This window comes from Charadrius vociferus, unplaced genomic scaffold (assembly GCF_000708025.1).
Source record: "Charadrius vociferus isolate BGI_N301 unplaced genomic scaffold, ASM70802v2 scaffold406, whole genome shotgun sequence".
In the NCBI taxonomy this organism is placed as follows: Eukaryota; Metazoa; Chordata; class Aves; order Charadriiformes; family Charadriidae; genus Charadrius; species Charadrius vociferus.
The window spans coordinates 102,977-122,520 of record NW_009648948.1 but is presented as its reverse complement, the minus strand read 5'-3'; the positions used below and the strand labels follow the sequence as shown (position 1 = coordinate 122,520).

The 19,544-nt window shown below is 50.8% G+C and overlaps 2 protein-coding genes across 2 annotated transcripts; both read right to left on the bottom strand.

Moving 5' to 3' along the window:
- Positions 1 to 989: 989 nt before the first annotated feature.
- CRYGS (crystallin, gamma S) lies at positions 990 to 8,329 on the bottom strand. The gene is made up of 3 exons (XM_009887353.1): positions 8,309 to 8,329; positions 3,267 to 3,509; positions 990 to 1,262 (listed from the first exon to the last, which is right to left on the bottom strand). The coding sequence occupies exons 1-3, from the start codon at positions 8,327 to 8,329 to the stop codon at positions 990 to 992; spliced, it is 537 nt and encodes a 178-aa protein (XP_009885655.1).
- Positions 8,330 to 10,646: 2,317 nt separating this feature from the next.
- TBCCD1 (TBCC domain containing 1) lies at positions 10,647 to 19,536 on the bottom strand (the record flags this gene model as incomplete). The annotated part of the gene is made up of 7 exons (XM_009887352.1): positions 10,647 to 10,698; positions 11,287 to 11,451; positions 14,553 to 15,050; positions 15,191 to 15,377; positions 16,349 to 16,715; positions 19,130 to 19,279; positions 19,360 to 19,536. Coding segments are annotated over 6 exons (1,509 nt in total), but the record flags the coding sequence as incomplete, so codon positions are not given.
- Between the last annotated feature and the right edge of the window lie 8 nt (positions 19,537 to 19,544).

Below are 19,544 nucleotides of genomic sequence, written 5' to 3'. Positions count from 1 at the left end.
CAAACAGGCCCAGGGTCCCCGGGGTGCCCGGGAGGAGAGTGTCCCCCGCACAGGGGACATCAGTTATTCCTGTGCCTGGGCACGCGGCCGCGGCACGGGTCCAGCCTGACATCTAGCGGCACTGGGCAAAATGGGGCACTCCAGCTGGCGGCAAACTGGGCTGACTGGGAGCCCCAGGGTCCCCCTCTCCTCCCCACACCTCTTCCTGCCCTTGGAGATCCTTCAGCATCCCAGGGTGGCTTTCAGAGGCACTCGACATCTCTGTCCATGCCCAGCCTCTTCTTCCCCTTCCAGTTGCCCAGCTCGACGCGGCGCTTCACCCCATTTTAAGCAGCCTCGAACCTATAAGGGCCCCCCTGAATGTGACACGCTGTGCTGCCAGTGTCCCCAGCATCCCCCATGGAGACTGTGGGATCCCCTGCTTCTCGTCTCCACTTTTCCCCCCATCCCATTGCCCCGTGCATCACGAGAGGGACACACTCCTCCAGCAAAAGGACATCTGCTGCCTGCTCAAGCTCCCCATGGGGGGGGTCTCGATGCATGTGGCATGGATGCAAACCTCACCCCTTCTCCCCAGCCACGAGCAGCCCGTTCTCCCGGAGCTGCCACAGGGCAGCCACACAGCGAACAGCGACTCCCCAGTCTCACGATGGACTAAGCCACCCCCAACCAGCACCAAAAACTGGAATCCTGGGGACAGGATGGTCCCACTGCTCCACCGGAGCGGCCAAACGCTGAGGCACAAGCTCCAGCTTCGGGACGGCTTTTTCCCCGGAGAGGAGCAGTGGGATGGAGGGGAGGAAGGACAGCAGAGACGGAGGCAATCGGGGCTGGTGGAGGGTGTTTTGCTTGGAGGAGGAGGAGGAGGCTCAGCTCCACACCGGGGGAGGATAACTGGCACGCAGACGCCGGGAAGAAGCAGGACAGGCTGAGCTGAGCGACTCAGTTGCTTTATTGATGGCCTCCGGCAGCCCGGTCAAGGGTCTGCCTCACTCGGCGATGCTGCGGAAGGACTGGACGGCGGGGCTGGCGGCTCCCCACTCCACGGGTTTGCGGTACTCGCCCTTGGGCAGCAGGTACTGCCGGCCCCGGTAGTTGGGATGCTCATAGAAAATCCAGGTGCCCTCCAGCACTCTGCAGGCATGGACCTCGCGCATGTGCCACTCCTCCATGACAGAAGGGCAGTCTTCGGTGGCTTCGAACATCTGCCCGCCAAAATCTCCCTTCTCAAATAGCTGGATGTGGCCCCGGCCTCCACTTGGCTAGAAAAAGAAAAAAAAAAAAAGTGAGAGAAAATAGGGGAGGGCTGGAAGGAGGCACCAACGCATCCCTGGCTCTGACGCTCCAGCGGGTGGAAGCAGCGCAGAGGCAGGGTCAGACTCAGACCGGGCACAAACCGCCCTCCCCAGCACACCAGGACAGGGCTGAACGGCTCACGTCAGCCCCCCAAAAGCACAGCTGGGGTAACTCTCAGCCCAACATCATGTGCAAAGAGGGCACCAAAGCACCGAGCCGGAGCAGAGCAGCTCAAACCCCCTCCGCAGCCCCAGTTTCGCGGGGAGGAAGGCTGCAGGGAGGGATGAGAACACGTCAGCAAGCGCCGGGCTCTCTCCACCAGGCAGCCCGCCCGTCCCGCTGCTGGTTTGAACCCTTCAGCCACTCCACACGAGCATCAGAAGGAGAGACGGACCCCCCTCCAACTCCCCGCTCCTCCGGGCGACGAGGAGTTTAATGAGCTGGTGACCCCAGCTGGGTTGTATTACAGGCAAACACAGCGCGGGTATTTTCCACTGCGATTTGAAGCGCTGCGTCGCCTGAAGGCACTGCGGCAGTTTTAATCTGCAGCTGCCTGGACACCCTCTTCCCCCGCCTCCCCGAGTCCGCTCTCGTTGCCGGTCCCAGCCGAGCTCCGCGGGGTCTCTCGGCTCCGTGCGCTGCCACTGCGGCTTCTCCAGGGCACTCAGACCCGACGCCTACGAGCTGCGGGTCCCCGTGCAACCTCCTCAAGCGCAGGAGGGGAAACCAGGCACCAGGTGGACATGCAGGATCAAACCTCCACATTTCATCCTGCTGGAGCAAGCGGCATTGCTGTTTCATCTCCCGCGTGTTTTGGCTCCATCCCTTACACCAGAGCAGTGCTCTGAACCGGCCGGAAACTCCCCCTGCCCTGTGCAAAGGGATTTAGACCTCACTCAAACGCAGAACAGACACAAAGCAGCGTTAGAACTCCGGACATTAAAGCAAAAGGCTATGAGACCTTCTCCACACGATGGGAGACCACAGCCGTGCTACTCAAGTCAGTGATCCACACACGTCCCCACCAACATCTGCCCCGCTGCTGGCAAAAACACAGCAGCACTCAGCCTCTCAACCCCCACCCACGCTCCACCTTTGCCAATTTTAAAGGATGCTTCTCCCCATCAGTTTCCTAAAGGGATCATTCCCTCTATTTCTTTCTCCTCCCCTCCTCACCCAGCACTTCCACAGGGTGTAAACGCTGCTCCCTGCCAACCCGCATTCATCCCCTCTCCTGCTGGTGGAAGGACAGGTGATGCTGGAGGCTGCAGAAGCATCTCCCCATCATCAGTCAGGAGGGGATGAGTGCAGTTCCCGTGCAGCAGCGGCGAGACACGCATCGCCCTGTGCTCTCCTAACACCAGGAGACACCGAGCTGCTCCAAACATGCCCAAGGAGGGCTTCAGGCATCCCTCCCACGCCTGGTCACTCCAGGTCTGCTCCTGGGGTGGTCATCCCCACGCCCAGAGGGACTTGGTGATATGAGGATTGGGCTCCCTGTACGAGAAGGGAGCCCTGGCTTGCTAGAGAGGCTCTAGGTGCTCCTGCAAAATCTCCATCCCACTGCTACAAGCCACGTGGCCACTGTCAGATTTGGATCAGTTGGATCAGCACACGATGGGGGGAAAGCGAGAGGCAAACCTCAGAGCGACCTGCCCAGACACCGAAGTCCTTGGAGGAACAGGTAGATAAAACTGTGCTGCTGTTCCTCTGGAAACTCACCTACAAAGGAATCAGAGGGATCTGCTTTTTCCCATTGCAATCAAGGGTGGAAGAGATTTACCTTCTCCACTCACCAAACACCTCACCGTTCCCGGAGCACGACTGCAAGAGCAAACCCCCTTTAGCCGTCCTCTCCACGGGAGCTACCGTGGCTTCCCTGGAAGGTGGTGGCCACCCCCAAGCATGCTAAAACCCTTTAATGATAGGTGCGTAAATTAAAATGTCCCTTGGAAAGAGGTCACACTTACTATCTGGACGGCTTTGCAGGAGCCGAGGCGGTCGTTGAGGCCCATCCAGTGGTGGTAGTCAGGATACTCCCCATGCGTCAGAACGTACATGTTCCCGGTAAAGTTGGGTCTCTCGTAGGCCACCCAGGTGCCTCCATCCACACGAATGGAGTTGCAGCGGCTCAGGTAGGTGTGAAAATCGGGGCAGTCGCTGTTGCACTCGTAGCTACGGCCTAGGAAATTCTTGTCTTCATAGAAGGTGACCTGAAACACGAGCAGAGGAAGGAAAGCAGGGAGGTTCCTCGTCCCCCAGCACATGCCTGCAGCCATATTCTAGCCACATCACGGCATGAAATAGCTAAAAACAGAGCCATTGAGATGTCATAAAGTCATCAAACCCAACCATTGAGCAGGATCAACCACATCCCAACTAACCCTGGCGGCCAATTCACCAGTCTGGCCCCAACGCCTCCAGCTGCCACCAGTGCCTTGCCCTTCCCAGCACCTAGTTGTGTCCCAGTCCAACCCAAAGGTCCCTTGGTGAAGTCCCTGTCCTCTCCGCAGCAAAACACTATTAATACATTTCCTTCCCACCTTCTCTGGATTAGTAGTTACTAAATTACGGCCAAGGGAGCCATAAGTAGCCAACGGACTGTACCATGAAGAGCTCCATTTATATTGGCTCACAGGGTGTTCGCAATTAGACCTTTCCTGATAAGGTGGTGGGGTGAGGTCTATCTCCTCCTTGGTCATGTCTTCCAGCCCTGCGATCATTCTCCTTGGATCAAGCAACTTTTTCGGGTCCACAGTTTGCTTTCTCAAAAGTCAACACCAAAAGCCAGACATCACGTGAGCTTTATCAGTGCCAAGAAAAACCAAAGGAGCGCTCCACATCCGTGGTGGATAGCACAGTTCTACCGACATCCCAGGACCGTGTTTGCAGTTGGCTTCTTCTGCTTTGGTTGCTGCAAGTTTGTGATATGGCTGACAGATTTCCGATCTGTCACCACACTTCTTTCCCAAGAGCTGCTCTACAGCCACGCAGTTGACTGCAAAGCCCTTTGCTTAGGGTCCCACTTTCCCTACTTGATCACAACTCGTTTTGCAATGATCTCGAGAGCTGGTGAGCAAATGCCATTCCTCTTGCCCAAGGTATCACCAACCCAGCCAGGCCTGGAGAGGTGATACATGCTTTCTCCAAAAAGCCCTTCATGGAAACATTGCCAAGCCCTAGACCCCCACCAGTCCTTTGTACAACCCCATTTTAGATCCTCCCAGATGACAATTATTCATCAAGAGCTGCTCTTTGAAATAAGGGTTCCCAAATCATGATGTCTATTTTGACTATATCCCTTGTGAAGTCAGACCATGCCAAAAATTACATAAGTTTGATATGAATTGGTCTCAGCAGATCCCTTTCAGCTGCACCCGGTCACCGGCCCACCTTCCACCTTAACAGGAGTTTGACGACTTACTCCAGTGTCTTCTAGAGCCTTGCGGTGAATCAACTGATGCGCAAGTTGGTTGATCCAATGCAGGGCACACTCAAAACAACATTTCACCTTTTCCAGCCATCCAGGCCGGCATCAGCCCCATGCATGCTGCCAGGCTATTTGGTAGCATCTGAGATTGCCTCAGCCAATTCCTCCAGATGTTCTGGAGAGAATTTTTCTGGCCACAGCGATTAAAACATCTAACGTGCAGAACTCCGTAATCCATTTTCCCCATCGTTTTTTCATCGCTTGGCTGTTAAGACACACAATCACCCTTTGCTCCTGGCTGCTTTTACTTCACCTAAGTGCTTTGGCTACTGGTATTGATCTAACATCACCACTGTTAAAAATATCGTTTATTGTCCCGGTTTCAACCCAGGAGATAGATATAAATCTAGGACAACCCAACTTACTTTTTTTTTTTTCCTTCCATTCACTTTGTGTTAAAAAGTAAGTTCGCCACAGTTTTCCTAAAGCTGGTTGGTCAGTGTGTCCCACCAGCCTGACCAGGCATATGGGGAGTTGGACTAATCATGCCAGAGGATTTATGCCCTTGGTCTTGTGGCCTGTTAGTAGACCTTTATCAGGATAATGTTATTTCCTTCTCATTTTCCTCTTGCTTTCAGGAGACTGATCTCCCATTACAAAGCAGTCAGCACATACAAAACAACCTGGCCCCACCTCCTGAGCAAGCTCTTCCCATCTTCAGTGCAATGGAGAGTTGGGAGATCACCACCATCTTTCCAGCAAGCAAATAAAACTTGTACAAAGGATGTGCTAAAAAATCCGATTCCTGTTTTCCCACACTGCTACCATTGGGTAGTTAACCACATTGGTCAGCCCTCGCCAGCCACAACCCTGCTGTTGTTTTACAACTCCTGCTTCTGGATCTTTGTCCCTAGAGGTAGCTCCTTGTCCCTCAAACCAGGACACACCTGAAAAACCCACCAGCACAAGCCCAGAGGCAACACTGAAAGCCCTGTTCACGGAGGTTTGGCAATCACTCACCGCCAGTAGTCCTCTCCTTGAAGCCAGTGGTTGAGGAAGCCACAGCATCCCAGTAATACCCTCCGCAGGGATTCATCTCTTCACGGCTCATCCCTTCGCTTGGACAGCTGATGAGCTCTCCCCCTCTTCAACCTCACTCTGAGCTCTGCAGCCCCTTCTGACCTGCAGTCCCACTCCTGTCCTCACAGTGAGCATCCAGCACGCTCCGTAATGACCTCTGCCCAATGGCTGTAAGACCATAGGTCTGGTCTCCATGCAGGGAGCACCTCACCTGGGCAGAGGGACACCTCCTCCTGCTTCCCAGCAGGGCGGTCGGCAGTGGGAAAGGAACAAGACCTCTGGTCCTGGCTCCGCATGAGCTGTCTTGACTGTGTGGCTGGCATCCAGCAGAACCAGCTCCTCTTGCGATGCCCTGTCACAGCAACTCCACGCAAAGTTGGTTACGTTGGCCTGGAATTTTCTAACAGAAAAGCTCATTCAATGTTCCTCCCCCACCCAGTCTAACACAACTGAATTTCAATTCGGCAAAGCTACCTGGCGTTCCTAGAAGGGTATTTTCCCTGTACTGATAAAGCCACATAGCCAAAGAAATCTGAGAGCACTTTAAGGGTATGGCCGTTCCCACAGAAGAGTGACCAACCAGCTGCTGTTCGTTGCTTTATTCCGAGACCACTTATAGGAAGAGTTAAGGAGAGGGCTCCTGCCCACCCATTCTCCACCACAGCTCTTTGCACGCACCCTCAGTGCAGTTCAGACCTTCACACTCAGCGCTTCTCAGCTTTCCTCCAACGATTCAGGCACAAACAGACCAGACTGACGTTTCTCACCCACAGGATAATGACAGGCGAATTACAGATTTCAATTCCAGATTCGTCGGTTCGTTTCAGACGTATCTTACTCCGACGCAAATCGCCTTCCTTCAGTAAAGCCATCAAGTTGCTCTGCTTACAGCACTAACCCATTAACCGCTCACTGCCCAAACTTTGCTTTTTTGGGGCTTACCCGGCAGATGGAAGATCTGCTACAGCAAGAACTGTAAAACTCTTACTCCCCTGGCCACCTCATAGCAGTTATCATATTTCTTCCCAACAGCAGCTCTGTTAGAAGGAAACTCATGAACAATAATCATAAGCAATAATCAGTGCTGCCCACTGCTTTCTAAGCACAGGGGCAGCGATTTCTTTCTAGGGCAGACCGCTTGCTTAGGTTGTGAGAAACAGCGTTTAATTCTCTCCTTTGCCCTTTTCTTCTCCCTGGAACGTGCTAGGCAAGAGCACGGCACAGAGGAAAGATCAGATTTGCACTCCGTCACTGACTTAACTCCTCTTGGCCATTTTGCTGCACCACAGCAGCACATAATCAACAAATTCCCTGCAGCAGGTTCACAGGGAACACGGCTTTCAGCAGGGGTAAAGGCAGTATGTGTCTCTTTAAGCAGGTAGGAGACTTGATCAGTCACGTTTCCCCAGCACCTTCTTTACGCACAGGTACCCAAAGGCCGCACCACTGCAATCCGACAGCCGCCAGGTTAGAGGGAAGCAGCACACCACCCTCGGTTCCTAGCGACTGCTCAGGAACAGCCAAATCACTTTGAGCCAAGATCACAGGCGAAAGGTGCGGAGAAGCCGAGACTGAATCCAGATCTTCCACAGCACCAGCCAGCGCCTACAAAACCACTCTGCTTCTCAGCTCTCTGCCCCCTTGGGTCTTACGGTCTCCACGGGTTAAAAGGAACGTAACCCAAAAGCAAGACGAGTAAAATGGAAAGGCACACATCTGTCCACAGCCTCTTTACAGTTGCTTAGCACTCCACAGGAGAAACTGGCCACTAGCCCAAAGTTCTCGCCTTCCTTTCCCAGCTGTTTATCCCTGCCCAGTCCCAACCTCTGCGTGACCAACCAGCTCAGCTCTGCTAACTTCACGACTGAAGACCACAGCGTTAGAGCTGGATCCTCATCTGATGAGCGTTACTCTAGCTGAAGTCGAGCTTCCTGATCTACCTCCTTCTCCGGTTTAAATTCATCTCTGCCGATTCCACCAAATCAAAAGGCCGGTTCGCATCTCACGATTGCCTTCGGTGCTACGGTCATCATCCAGGCATCTTTCTGCCGCAGCAAACCCTTTGCTCCACCACGGAAGGGGGATGTGGTGGCTGCCGCTGGCGTTGGGACTCATCTGTTCCCAAAGAAGCCTTCCACGAGACTCTGCTCTGCAATGCAGTTTGTCATGTTCCCTGCTGGCACAGCAGCCTCCACCATCAATTTACAAGGCATCACGTCCTGTTGTATTTTAGAATATCCCTTCACCGGTCACTGTGTTCGACTCCATCCTCTGGCAGAGCCACACCTAGAGGAAAGAGCCAAGATCTGGGAAAAGACTAGGGAGGGCTCAGCTCCGGCTTCGCTCCATTTGAAGGGGGATTTCAAGCACCTCCTCTTGTCGACAGACTGACAGAGGGGGAAGCTGTCGGCAGAAGAGAGAAACCAAAGTTTCTCCATAACTTACCCCGGATAAATTCTGTACTCCTAGCCACAATCACATATAGGCTGCAAATAAACTTACCTTGGTTCCAGCTCTGGACATTTTCCGTTCCAGCCAAGCTCCCCGGTGCTGGAGGAACGTCAGAAGCTGTTACAAACAGCCAGGATCCGAGGCACCCTTTTTATAACGGGCTTGTTTTAAACCAGACAGCCGCTTTGTCATGAGAATAGGATCCAAAAATTGAGTCAGTGATTCTGAGGCTATAGACGGTTTCCAGAAAAGCAAACAGGATTATGGAATAAAGGAAGGCTTCGCCATCCTCCCTTTGTTACCATTTGCTGAGTCAGAACACCAAAACTCTGCCAAACGCACTCAAAACACACAGCCCCCTGCCAAGTCCTGGAGAACAGGGGGGCAATTTGGCTGCTCTCTCCCTTTCAAGCATGTTCAACAAGAAGACATCCTCGTCAGCTCTAAAAGGCCCATCCCCGTTTCTAAGGAAGAGACACGATATTTATCGGAGAACGTTTCCATGCGGCAAAGGATGCAGGTAGGAAACGGTGAACACGTGCCCAGGGCTGACACCACGGGCTTGCAAAGAACAGCCTCCACGTAGAGGCTCTGCTCCAAAAGCTCCCAATGGCAACATCTGTGCAGCAAAGAGGCTGCGTTATTTTTATAGCGCGCCCTCAGCTCCAGCTGTATTGCTCCAAATGGTGCCTGACAGAGGAAAAGAAGTACGGCTGGCCACACGCCCCCAAAGTGAGCGATTCCACACATCAGAACGGTGCCCAAATTTCTGACAAAATCTGCCAGCGTCACAAATTCAACTCAAAACTCTTTACACCGCTGTCTGCGGTTTGAGCGAAAGTATTTCTTTTAGCCACACTCTGGCCCACTGAGCAGAGAGGGCGAGGATTGCTGGCTTACGTACATCCACACAGCCCCCCCGCGCCACCGCATGATGAAAAACCACCTCTGCCGCTATTCACTGCACCAGCCCAAAGGCTTAGTGAAACAAAGGGCCACGAATTTGGCACAGCAGCGCCTGAAACACACAGCCCCTGTTTCAAATCTGTCAGGACAAGCAGTCTCGCAACAACAGCTCTGCGTGCCACCCCATGTACGCTGCCACAGCCCCGCGAACCGCAGTCAGATATGACAGTCTGAGACAGACATGCTCAGCAGCATCTCATCCTCTTCCCATTTCAGGCGTCTTGAATCGCCCAGCGCTGCTGCTTACAGCTCTTCCTGCTAGAAAGCTGTGAGGCCACTTACAGGTGTTTTTTATCCAAATGCCGTCTTATGAAGATCAGAGTCCAACCACAACTCAAGTCCTGTCGAGAGGCACCTCAGTAGGTTCACTAGGACATCTCAAAGCTCCACTGCAGTCACTTTGAACACCCCTCCTTTAAAAGTTGGTTCAATATAATAAACTCGCCTTCTATTGCACCACCTGCCTCCCCCGCAGCCGAAAGAGACCTTCAGAAAAATTCTAGGATCACAACTGCCGTGTACACCAGCGCACTGAACGCCCCTGCCTTCCTCTCGCTCTCAGGTTGGACAGCTCTTCAGAAGGCACAAACAGCTGCTGCGTTCGGTCATCCATGCCATGCCTTTGCCTATTTTGCCCAACTAATTTAGGTGCTCAGCTACGAGCACATCTTCCCGAGACAGGTTGCACTAGCACATGAGAACGGTACTCGTCCAAGTTGATAATTTTTACAGGAAATATTCAAGGTAGGAAAGAGAGTTTGTATCAAAATGCTGTGCTAGGGCAGCCTTCAAAACCTTCAGTTCCACGGCCGTTAATAAATTAGCATTATTCTCTCAACTGACGGGTTCACATTTCATTAAGCAGCAAAGATGCATCCCTCTAATACCCGCTGTACAGGTGAAACTCCTTCTGCAGGACATATGCCAGGCTTATCCGAGAACTCTGTTTTATTGACATTTGCCAAAACAATGCAAACGTGTAAGAAAGTTAATTCCATAAATCACATTGCTTAAGTGCCATCTTCATATAAAAAAAAAAAATCCACTGACTTTCATTCATTAAAAAAATAATCAAACATTTCTTTTTCACACTTATAAAAACAGCGCAGCCAGCTCGTACCATAAAGATGCACGCGATGCCCGGGGCCCCGCGTCCACCTCCGCACCAGGAAGGGCTGCTTTGCTGGATACTGGAACACCACAGAAGCTAATCACGACAGCCCCCCCACTAAAGGATCTGCAACAAGGCATACTTCATCGTCCTCTACTGACATGCACCTTCTCGGTTATCAACAGAATAGTTACAGTACATTCCCGGGAAAGCGGCAGTGATTAGAAATCCTGAAGCAGACAGACAGTCCAATCCACGCCGAAGATGGGAGTCAGGTCCACATCAAGTGTGCTCGGGCAGGACGGCTGCAAAGTCTTAATGAGAACTGTTTTCAGTGTATCGCTCGCTGCCTGTTCCCAGAACTCTGTAACAAAGTAAGAGGAGCAAATTTTACTCCCAACAGTTCTTTAAAAAGCAACTCAAAGACCAAAGAAAAGGAAAAAAAACCAATGACTTTCTAACGGTTTGAAACATGCAATGGCAGAAAAACACAATAAGGGTTTGTCTCCAGCTCCTAATCTACTTCTACTTGGGAAAGGAAAGACTCTACAAAGTATGAATTATTTAGTCTTGAATCTCTTAAGGAAAAAGCAAGACAGGTAAGTACAGAAATTAATGCACACAGCCTCTTTGAAAGAGCAGCTGTTCGCGTAAGTTTTTACATCAGATTATGTACAATATGCCTATCTGCCTTTACAGACGCACACAGATTCCCCGACAAATCGAACAGAACACCTGCAGAGAACAAGGGAGGTGCTGTACACAGGGAACAGGTTGAAACTGAAAAGCAGTTTTGACTGCAAAATAAGAACAAAAAGGAAATGTAAGACTCTTGGGAGAATGACCACTGAACAGCCTCCTACATCTTCCATCTCTGCCTTGGTTGTGCATACAAACACGGGACGATTCTTCTAGATAGAGGAGAATCAAGAGAAACACGCCCTCTACTCACCCTTCCTTTCCTTTATGCTGCACAGGAACACGATGCTATCCTGCTGCCTGCTTGGAGCCTACTGCAGGAGGGACAAGGCTATCCAGCTGCTGACGGTTCCCTGTCTGAACCAGCCACTCGTAGAATTTGTTTTCTACCAACATCTGGAACTTTTTCCTCTGATCCCTGAAACCAAAAGGAGATCAGCAGGGAAGTATGCAAAGGTGACATTTATTTATAGTATTATACTTCTAAACCTCACCTTCACTACCAAAACAAGCTTCCATATATATATATATCAGCTAAGAGCTGGGCTTGGTTCATGAACTGCCCGTATCAGGAAAAGAAGGTTTTTACCAAGTAAATATTGCTATAATGAACCCTAAAGGCAGAACTTGGTGGAGTTAGAGGAGTTCTGCAAACTTCCCCAGCCCACTGGCACAGCAACCCTGCTCCTCAGGGCTTCCTCTGCTTTACTTTCAGAGCACAGATTAAACCTGTCTGAAAAGGGAGAAAAACAAGATTAGTAACCACCGTTTAAGCACTGAAGACACAAAATTCTGTTCTGACAGCATCTGAAAGAGAGAGGATGGAGATCAGGAAAAAGAAATGTGCATAGAAACAACACTCCTCAAATAATTCCCTTTACTGGTAAATAACTTTCGGGATGTTTTTTGTAAGACCAGCAATAACAGGGTATGTCACTTAACTCGGGCTGTCTCTGCCACTGGTGGATGTCCAAAAGCAGTGCAAGTTCATGGCAGTATTTCTCCAGAAGTGCATCCCAGCCATCTGGGATCAGCTCAGCTCCACAATTTCTTAAGCGTGAGTATTGAGTAACTCCTGCTGCCCTTTTTCTTTTTTCCTACAGGCTTACGCAATTCCTTTCAGAACCCACGTAAAACATGTACATTTTCACCATCCTGGGAGAGTTTACATGGTTTTGCTTTGAACCTGTTCCTAATTTGATATGCTGATCCAATCCTGTACTGGGGAAAGCAGCAAACCAGCCCTGTTCATTTTCGTGCCACTCAGTTTTAGAGGGGCTCGGTGTACCCAGACCCTTTTTTCAAATTAAAGGCTCTTCTTTGTTCTATCGCTTCCATTTGAGACATTCCCCAGAAAGCAGAGTTCTAGGACAGAAACTAACCTAAATTCCTCCCCAGTGAACACAAAGGCAGCCACTTCTTTCTTCCCTTATGGTTTTATCTTCTCCAAGTGCTTTTTATATACCTTGATCTGCTACTGACCCTGAAAGACTTTGTGTCTGATATGCTCGGAAAATGAATAAACAGGATTTTATGCTTTTGCAAGTTGTTCCTCAAGCTGTCTTACTGGTCCTGTCTTACGGGGTTTTTACTTTCAGCCTGGCAGGATTTACATTCTTTTTTTTGCCCCACTTTCCTCATTCAGACAACTTCGACTTCCTGAAAGACGTCGTCTTATTTCTAACAGTCTCTTTCACCTCCCAGTTCAAGCACGGCAGCTTTTTTTCTTTCTACATGTCTGATATCCTGTTTGCTCTAAGCTTCCTAGTTGTCTCCCTCGCTGTTTCTCTGCCTGCAGGAGACAGACACATTTTACACTGTCAGCTGCCCGGTTTCTTTTCAGCAAGTTTCTAAACCTGCCACAGTTTTCCCCCTTTTATGAAATAAGTCGCTCCAGTACCAAGCTCTTGCCTCCCCTGACTGCTGTAGAGGATGTTAGATCTAAGCACATCATCCGTGTTACCTCACATCTCTTTAACAGTAAGATTTTGACAGGGTAAACACCTTCACAAAACCCTGGGGTGAGAAGCAGCAGCCCTGGGAGGACAACGGCTGGAGGGGGAAGAAGCACCTAGATGAGGTAGATAGACATAACGGATGACTCTAGCGCAAGGGCTGAAGTTACTGTGAAGTTACAAGGGTAAAGTCCCTCTGCTGCCCTTGAAGACTCAAAGACTGAGAGTTTTGAAGGTTTTTACACTTCTGTCACCACTACTGGGCCACTACTGCTCAGCCACCCTCACACCTGTAACAAACCCTGTCCCAGAATCCTTTCTCTCTCCCAGTCTAGAGCTCTTTCAAACCGCAGGCTCCTCTGTGCTCGGCACAAAGGCGCCTGGATTTCAGAAAGGAACAAGGGAAGCAGAGGGAGACCCTCCAAAACAATGAATGATCAAACAGACTGGAACTCCTCAGCCTGGTATGATGGGAAGTGTTGACAGTTTGACCCAAGAGGAGTTTTTTGTATTCTATGTTCCCCAGAGGACAAAGCCCTCCGAGATCACTGTTTATCAGCACCCAGTTACACACCCATTACAAGTCATCGACTGAGCAGAGAACAGAAAGAAAACCTATACAGCTCAAGTGCAGCTCAGGGAACACCACTTGTTCTCATCTCTTCAAGCCTTTACAATTGAATATCTGGGTTTCTATCCCCATTCTGGATTTGCAAAGGACGCCAGGTCCTTCAGGTTGCTCCACCAAAAAGATTCATAAAAAGATAACAGCAGCTAAACTGAAGGCGGCAGAGATTTGTACCCTTGCCCGATCTGGCTGGCTGCAGAAGAAAGCACGTTGACAAAGGAAGAAAGTTTGGGAAAGCAAACAAGAGGCGCAGCAGTACATGAGATGGGCTAGGATAGGCCTAGGTAGCACAGTAAAAGTTGGGCAGAGGATTTGATGCGATATGATAAAGAGGACTTTAAATGCTACTGTCCATGAGGTGATCTGTCGGAATGGTTCACATGCACGTTCTTAGCTCACCTCAACACCAGATGGGACAGTATTTTAAAGCTTCAATCTCAGTGTAAAGGTTGGGCTAAGAGCGACCACCAATGAGCTGCAGGCCAATAATTAGTCGAGCTGTTGTTCAGGGTACGCCCCAGATCTCACCCACGGCAGCACGTGACACTGGAAGCAGAACAGAGACAGCAGAGAGACAGTGCCCAGCGTGAGGTAAGTTGTAAACTCTTCCTGCCAGGGTGGACCCCTCACCTCAGCCCTCGGCAGTACCCAGGCACGCTTTTCCTTGAGCTGCGCAAGCCAGGAAAATGCAACTGTGACAAAGCACCTCCTTCAGAGTCCCCATCGTGAACATTATTCTTCTCACTATTAATAGCAAAGACCAGGATCCCAAGATTGCTAATTACTAATACTCTAGGAAGGGCACGCAAGACAAGGCTCACGCAAACCAACCCATTATTAAAGCCTTTTTGTTGAACCACATCAAAAGAAGCTTCTAGTATGTCTGAGCTGAGCTGCAAGGCAGCTTACACGTTCCTGTTCGGATGCAGCACTCACTTGGTCAGGCCTGCCTCCTTCACAGTTTTCTGCCAGATCTGCACCTTCTGCTCTCGCTGACTCAGCGCCTTCTGATACGCGTGGGGAAGCCCACCCGGCGTCTCCGTGGTGTCTCCTTCCATCTCAAAAGGAATCACGAAGGTGTAGAAGTCCGAGGGCGGCAGGAGGCGGAAGACACTCGTGTCACCGCTCTCCTTGCACACCAGCATGGGGCTGTCCCAGTAGTTCGGCAGGGTGGCCAAGCCCACCTGCGCCATGTGGTCTTCAAGCATGGGATAATGGGTGTGGAAAGGGGCAAAGCTCACCGCTTGGTTGCCCAAGAGGATGAGAGGCTGGGTAGGCGTGAGAATGTAAAAGGTACAGCCAGCGGTGGAAGAAAGACACAAACGATGGCAAACCACAATGACCTTGACATTGTCACAGCTGTGGACATGAACAGACGCCTGAACGGGGCCAAGGACAAAAGTGCTGTTCCGGCACTTCTCAATGGTCACGGATCTGCGATAGAACAAGAGGGTGAGGCGACAGTGAGCAGGAAAGACTGAAAACAGGACTTTTTCACTGCTTAGCCCACCTAAAAAGAACTTAGTGCTTGCTGAAAAGACGTCTAACTGTGCCTCGAGTGAACAAAAACTCACCGGAGAGGAGAGAGAAGATAAATGAAGGACTCATTACAGCGATGAATTCTTACATGAGCCCCCACCAGGGTGTCCGAGCTCTTGGCCAGCGTCTGCTTGTACACCTGGCTCATGATGACCACAGGGAACACCTCAGGCACCACACGAGTATTGCAGGCAATCTTTGCTCTCCTGGTTGTTCCTTCAACTGCAAGGTAAAGTTAACAAACACATTTAAAATGAAAAAGCATAAAAAGGCTATACCCGATTCCTACAGAGACACAGACATGATGGTTCACTGTATCACTGTATCACGTCATTCAGCAATCCCTCAAGAAAATAATCAGCACAAAACTTGAAGGACTGTACCATCAAACTGCATCACTTCACGCACCAGTCATACCAGCCACCGGTGCCTACTGGGGGCAGGTCAGCCATATGTAAGCAGTCGGAAGCTCCAGAACTTGGGGCACATCGAAAGATCAAAACCATTTCAAGCCTTCCATAAGCTACAGGGAGCCCTGACCTATGGAAATGGAATCTCCATTTCCAGAATTCTGTTCCTGAACACAAGACTTAGCTTGGCAGGATGATCCGTAGGGTAAGTTTTACAGCGAAAGCAGGAACTGTATGTTTTAAGACAGTGAAATGCTCCCTCTACAGTACATCCTTTGAGCAACCTCACTGTCCCTCCTAACGCACTGCCACTCTTACAATTGCGCGGTCAGAGGAAACAAAACATTAACCTGCGTTTTTTTCTCCTCAGGTTTTTCTCCTTGGCTCCACTGCCATGTTCTTGCAGGTGAAGGAATGCAATTCAAGGCAAGGAAACCTATACCAGTGCCCAGCTTTGCCACAAACACATCGCATTATCTATTCTCTGTGTCCAGCTGTACTTGGATAATGGTAATGATGCTGACCTCACTCAGAGGGGCCTTTCAAAAGAAAGACATTAATGTTTGCTCACAAAAGTGCTCCAAGGACCAGAAAGATACGTACAGATGTCATGCAGCACCTTCTAGTCCCTCAGACTCGCCTCTAAACGGTCACTTTCCCCATCCTCACTGACAGCAGGAGGGAAAGGAGGCAAGCCCCCACGCCACTGCCAGATCCCTGGTCAGCAAGAGAAGCCGAGACTGGGAAATTATTTGTAAAAATAAAGGCATGGCCTGTAGCTACCTTGCTGCGCCCAGGCGAGTTTCTTCCCGGACTTGAGGCAGGCAGTCATTCCAAAAGGGTTTGTCGTCAGGCAAGACCGCAGCCAGCTCTCTAGCTTGGGGAAAGAGAAGGCTCTGGAGACCTTTGAGTAGCCATTCTGCCCGTGACAGGGCTGCCAGAGGGCAAGCTCGTGCAGAGGATGGACCGTCCTGGATTTGTTCACGGTCCCTTCGATAAGAAAGCTGAGGGCACAGATGGCTTCGTAGGACACCAAGCTACTGTGGGTGGAGTGGGAGGAAGCAGTGAGCTGCTCCGGCTCCAACAGCAGTTCCAGCATATCCGAGAGGTGGCTCTGCATGAAGGCACGGTGGTCCTGATCGTTCCAGTTCTTAGTGGGCAGAAAAACACACAAGAAGGAAGTGAGTTCTCACAGAGCTGACAAGCTCCATCAACTTTATAAAATGCATCCTCGCTTACACTCGTTCTAAAAGAAGGAAAGCGACAAATGTGTTGCTCTCTCCTGCTCACTTTCTGCTGCTCTGCTCTTCCAAAACACAGAAAGCAATCTCCCCTCGAAAAGAAAAAAGCACTTTATTCTAACTCCAAGTACCAAATATTTTGTTCTAGAAGGCAGAAACAGACTGTCTACAATCCTTTTGACACAAATTCAGCCAGCTGCAGCTGGCAACTGAAGGCAGGAAACAGATCAATAACTGACAGTCAAGGTCTTACAACTGCTCTATTAGAAAAACACTGCATCTGTTCCAGACCTTCAGATATGATTCAGTGCCGCCTTCTGAGGCGCTGTGGGGAAAAAAGCAGAGGGTCATTTCTTCGCAGGTGAGCGGACCAACAAACCAAACAACTTCTGACAGAATCATTAGTTCAAATTCTAAAGGGCTCCAGACCAAAAAAAAAGGAGACTAAAATTATGGCAGACATTAATAAAGACAACCTTTGCTGGGCAGCAAACTGCAAACACATGGCTTTGATTACAAATTGTCCCCACCATCCATGAGGGCTGTAGCCAAAAGGGTGTAACAAGCAGCTGCGAGCATCTTGTCCAGCTGCTGGAGATCCCTGCACTGTGACAGAGACCCTCTCGCACCAGACAAGCTTCACCACACCATTTCAAAATGGGGCACCGTTCACACCAAGCATTGCTGAAACTGGGGGAATCTAACCCAATCGCACAGAGAAAATTAATACCAGTGAAGACAGCCCCAACCTCATTGGGACCAAAACCTCTAGGAGGGATACAATGGCAGTCAAGATGCCAAGATCCTTCCTGTCCAGAGTCTTACGTAACGGCTACACCTGAGCAGCAGTTAAAAGAAAACATTAACTTTTAAATAACATTGGATGCTCCACAACCACTCAGCTCACAGCCCTATATCAGTTCCTCTCATCTCAAGAGGACTTCAGGGTGTTGGTGGATGAGAAGCTCCACAGGAGCCAGCAATGTGCGCTGGCAGCCCAGAAAACCACCCGCACCCTGGGCTGCATCAAAAGTGTGGCCAGCAGGGCGAGGGGGGGGATTCTGCCCCCTGCTCCACTCTCGTGGGCTCCCTGCACTGCTGCCTCCAGCTCTGGGCCCCCAATATCAGAAGGACATGGACCTGTTGGAGCGGGGCCAGAGGAGGCCTCAGAGATGCTGGGAGGGCTGGAGCCCCTCTGCTGGGAGGACAGGCTGGGAGAGTTGGGGGGGTTCAGCCTGGAGAAGAGAAGGCTCCAGGGAGACTTCAGAGCCCCTTCCAGGCCCAAAAGGGGCTACAGGAAAGCTGGGGAGGGACTCTTCATCAGGGAGGGGAGTGACAGGAAAAGGGGGAATAGTTTTAAACTGAAAGAGGGGAGATTTAGACAAGATCTTAGGAAGAAATTGTTGACTGTGTGGGTGGTGAGCCCCTGGGGCAGGTTGCCCCGAGAAGCTGTGGCTGCCCCATCCCTGGAGGTGTTCAAGGCCAGGTTGGACGGGGCTTGGAGCAACCTGGGCTGGTGGGAGGTGTCCCTGCCCAGGGCAGGGGGATGGGACTGGATGGTCTTTAAGGTCCCTTCCAACCCAAACCATTCTGTGATTCTATGATTTCTTTTCCCATTTGTTCAGTCATTCAGTATGAAGTCACACAGTCCCTATTTTTAACCATTTTAATCATTTCAGCATGTCCCAAATTATATTTCACTAACTCGTAACATCATATTCATGACAGAAATCTGCTACAGTTTGCAGCCCATCTTCATAACGATGCTGTCAATCTGTAATTCACTCTCAAATACAGAGCTGCCCACAAGCTGCACCCGGTACACCCAGCTCACCTTTCTTCTTTCAAAATACGTTAGAGGGAACATTAAAATCTTCACATGGTTGATCTACAGCTGACCAACTAACTCCCCTTTCTGAAACACAGCTTAATGCAATTTTGCTAGGAAAGACCCAGGGATCCTAACAGCCTACAGCAAACCGGGGGAAAGCAACCTCTAACGTAAGAAAACCTTCCTGTTTGGCTAAGAGAAAAAAGCAAAAAGGCAGCTGCTTCTTAAAAGAAGAATTGCCAACACTCTGAGAGAACTTCCACAGTCTGATTCTGGGAAATTCACATGGGCAACTTCTGCTGCAGAGAATGCACCAACTTCATTTCGGTTACTGTTTAGCAAAGTATCTCCAATTTGATTCTAGTTGAGACTTTACCACTTGCAGGGTTACACCCTCCCAGGAACAAACAAGCCACTCTTCAACCCACCTGAAGGCAGGACTTTGCAGTTTCCCACACGCTCGCGTAAGGAGAATCCTACAGCCACAAATACCTTATTCTCGCTGGCGGATTTTCCAGTCAGGCTGGGAGACTTGGTCCTGGGGCTAGGCCATTCCTCCCCGATCAGAGACCTTCGCAGAGAGACTTTGTTCACCTGCTGGACGTACAGGAAGAGCAGGAACTGCAGAGTGTCTACCGACAGCTAACCAAAAGGGGAGAAAGAGAGGCGTTAGGATGGGCTGGGCTCTCCCCACGCCGCCCGGCCCGGGATGGGGCTCCTGCCTTGCTCCGCTCCAGCTCCAGCTCGTCAGCGTTGGCGCAGGCCGCCTCGGCCTCGGCCCACTCGAGGCGGCCCGGGGGGTCCGGCCGGAGGAGGCTGTGGAAGAGCTCGAAGTAGAGCCAGGCCAGGCCGCGGCCCAGCTGCAGCTTCCCGCAGGCGATGTGCCGCCAGCGGGGCCACGACAGCC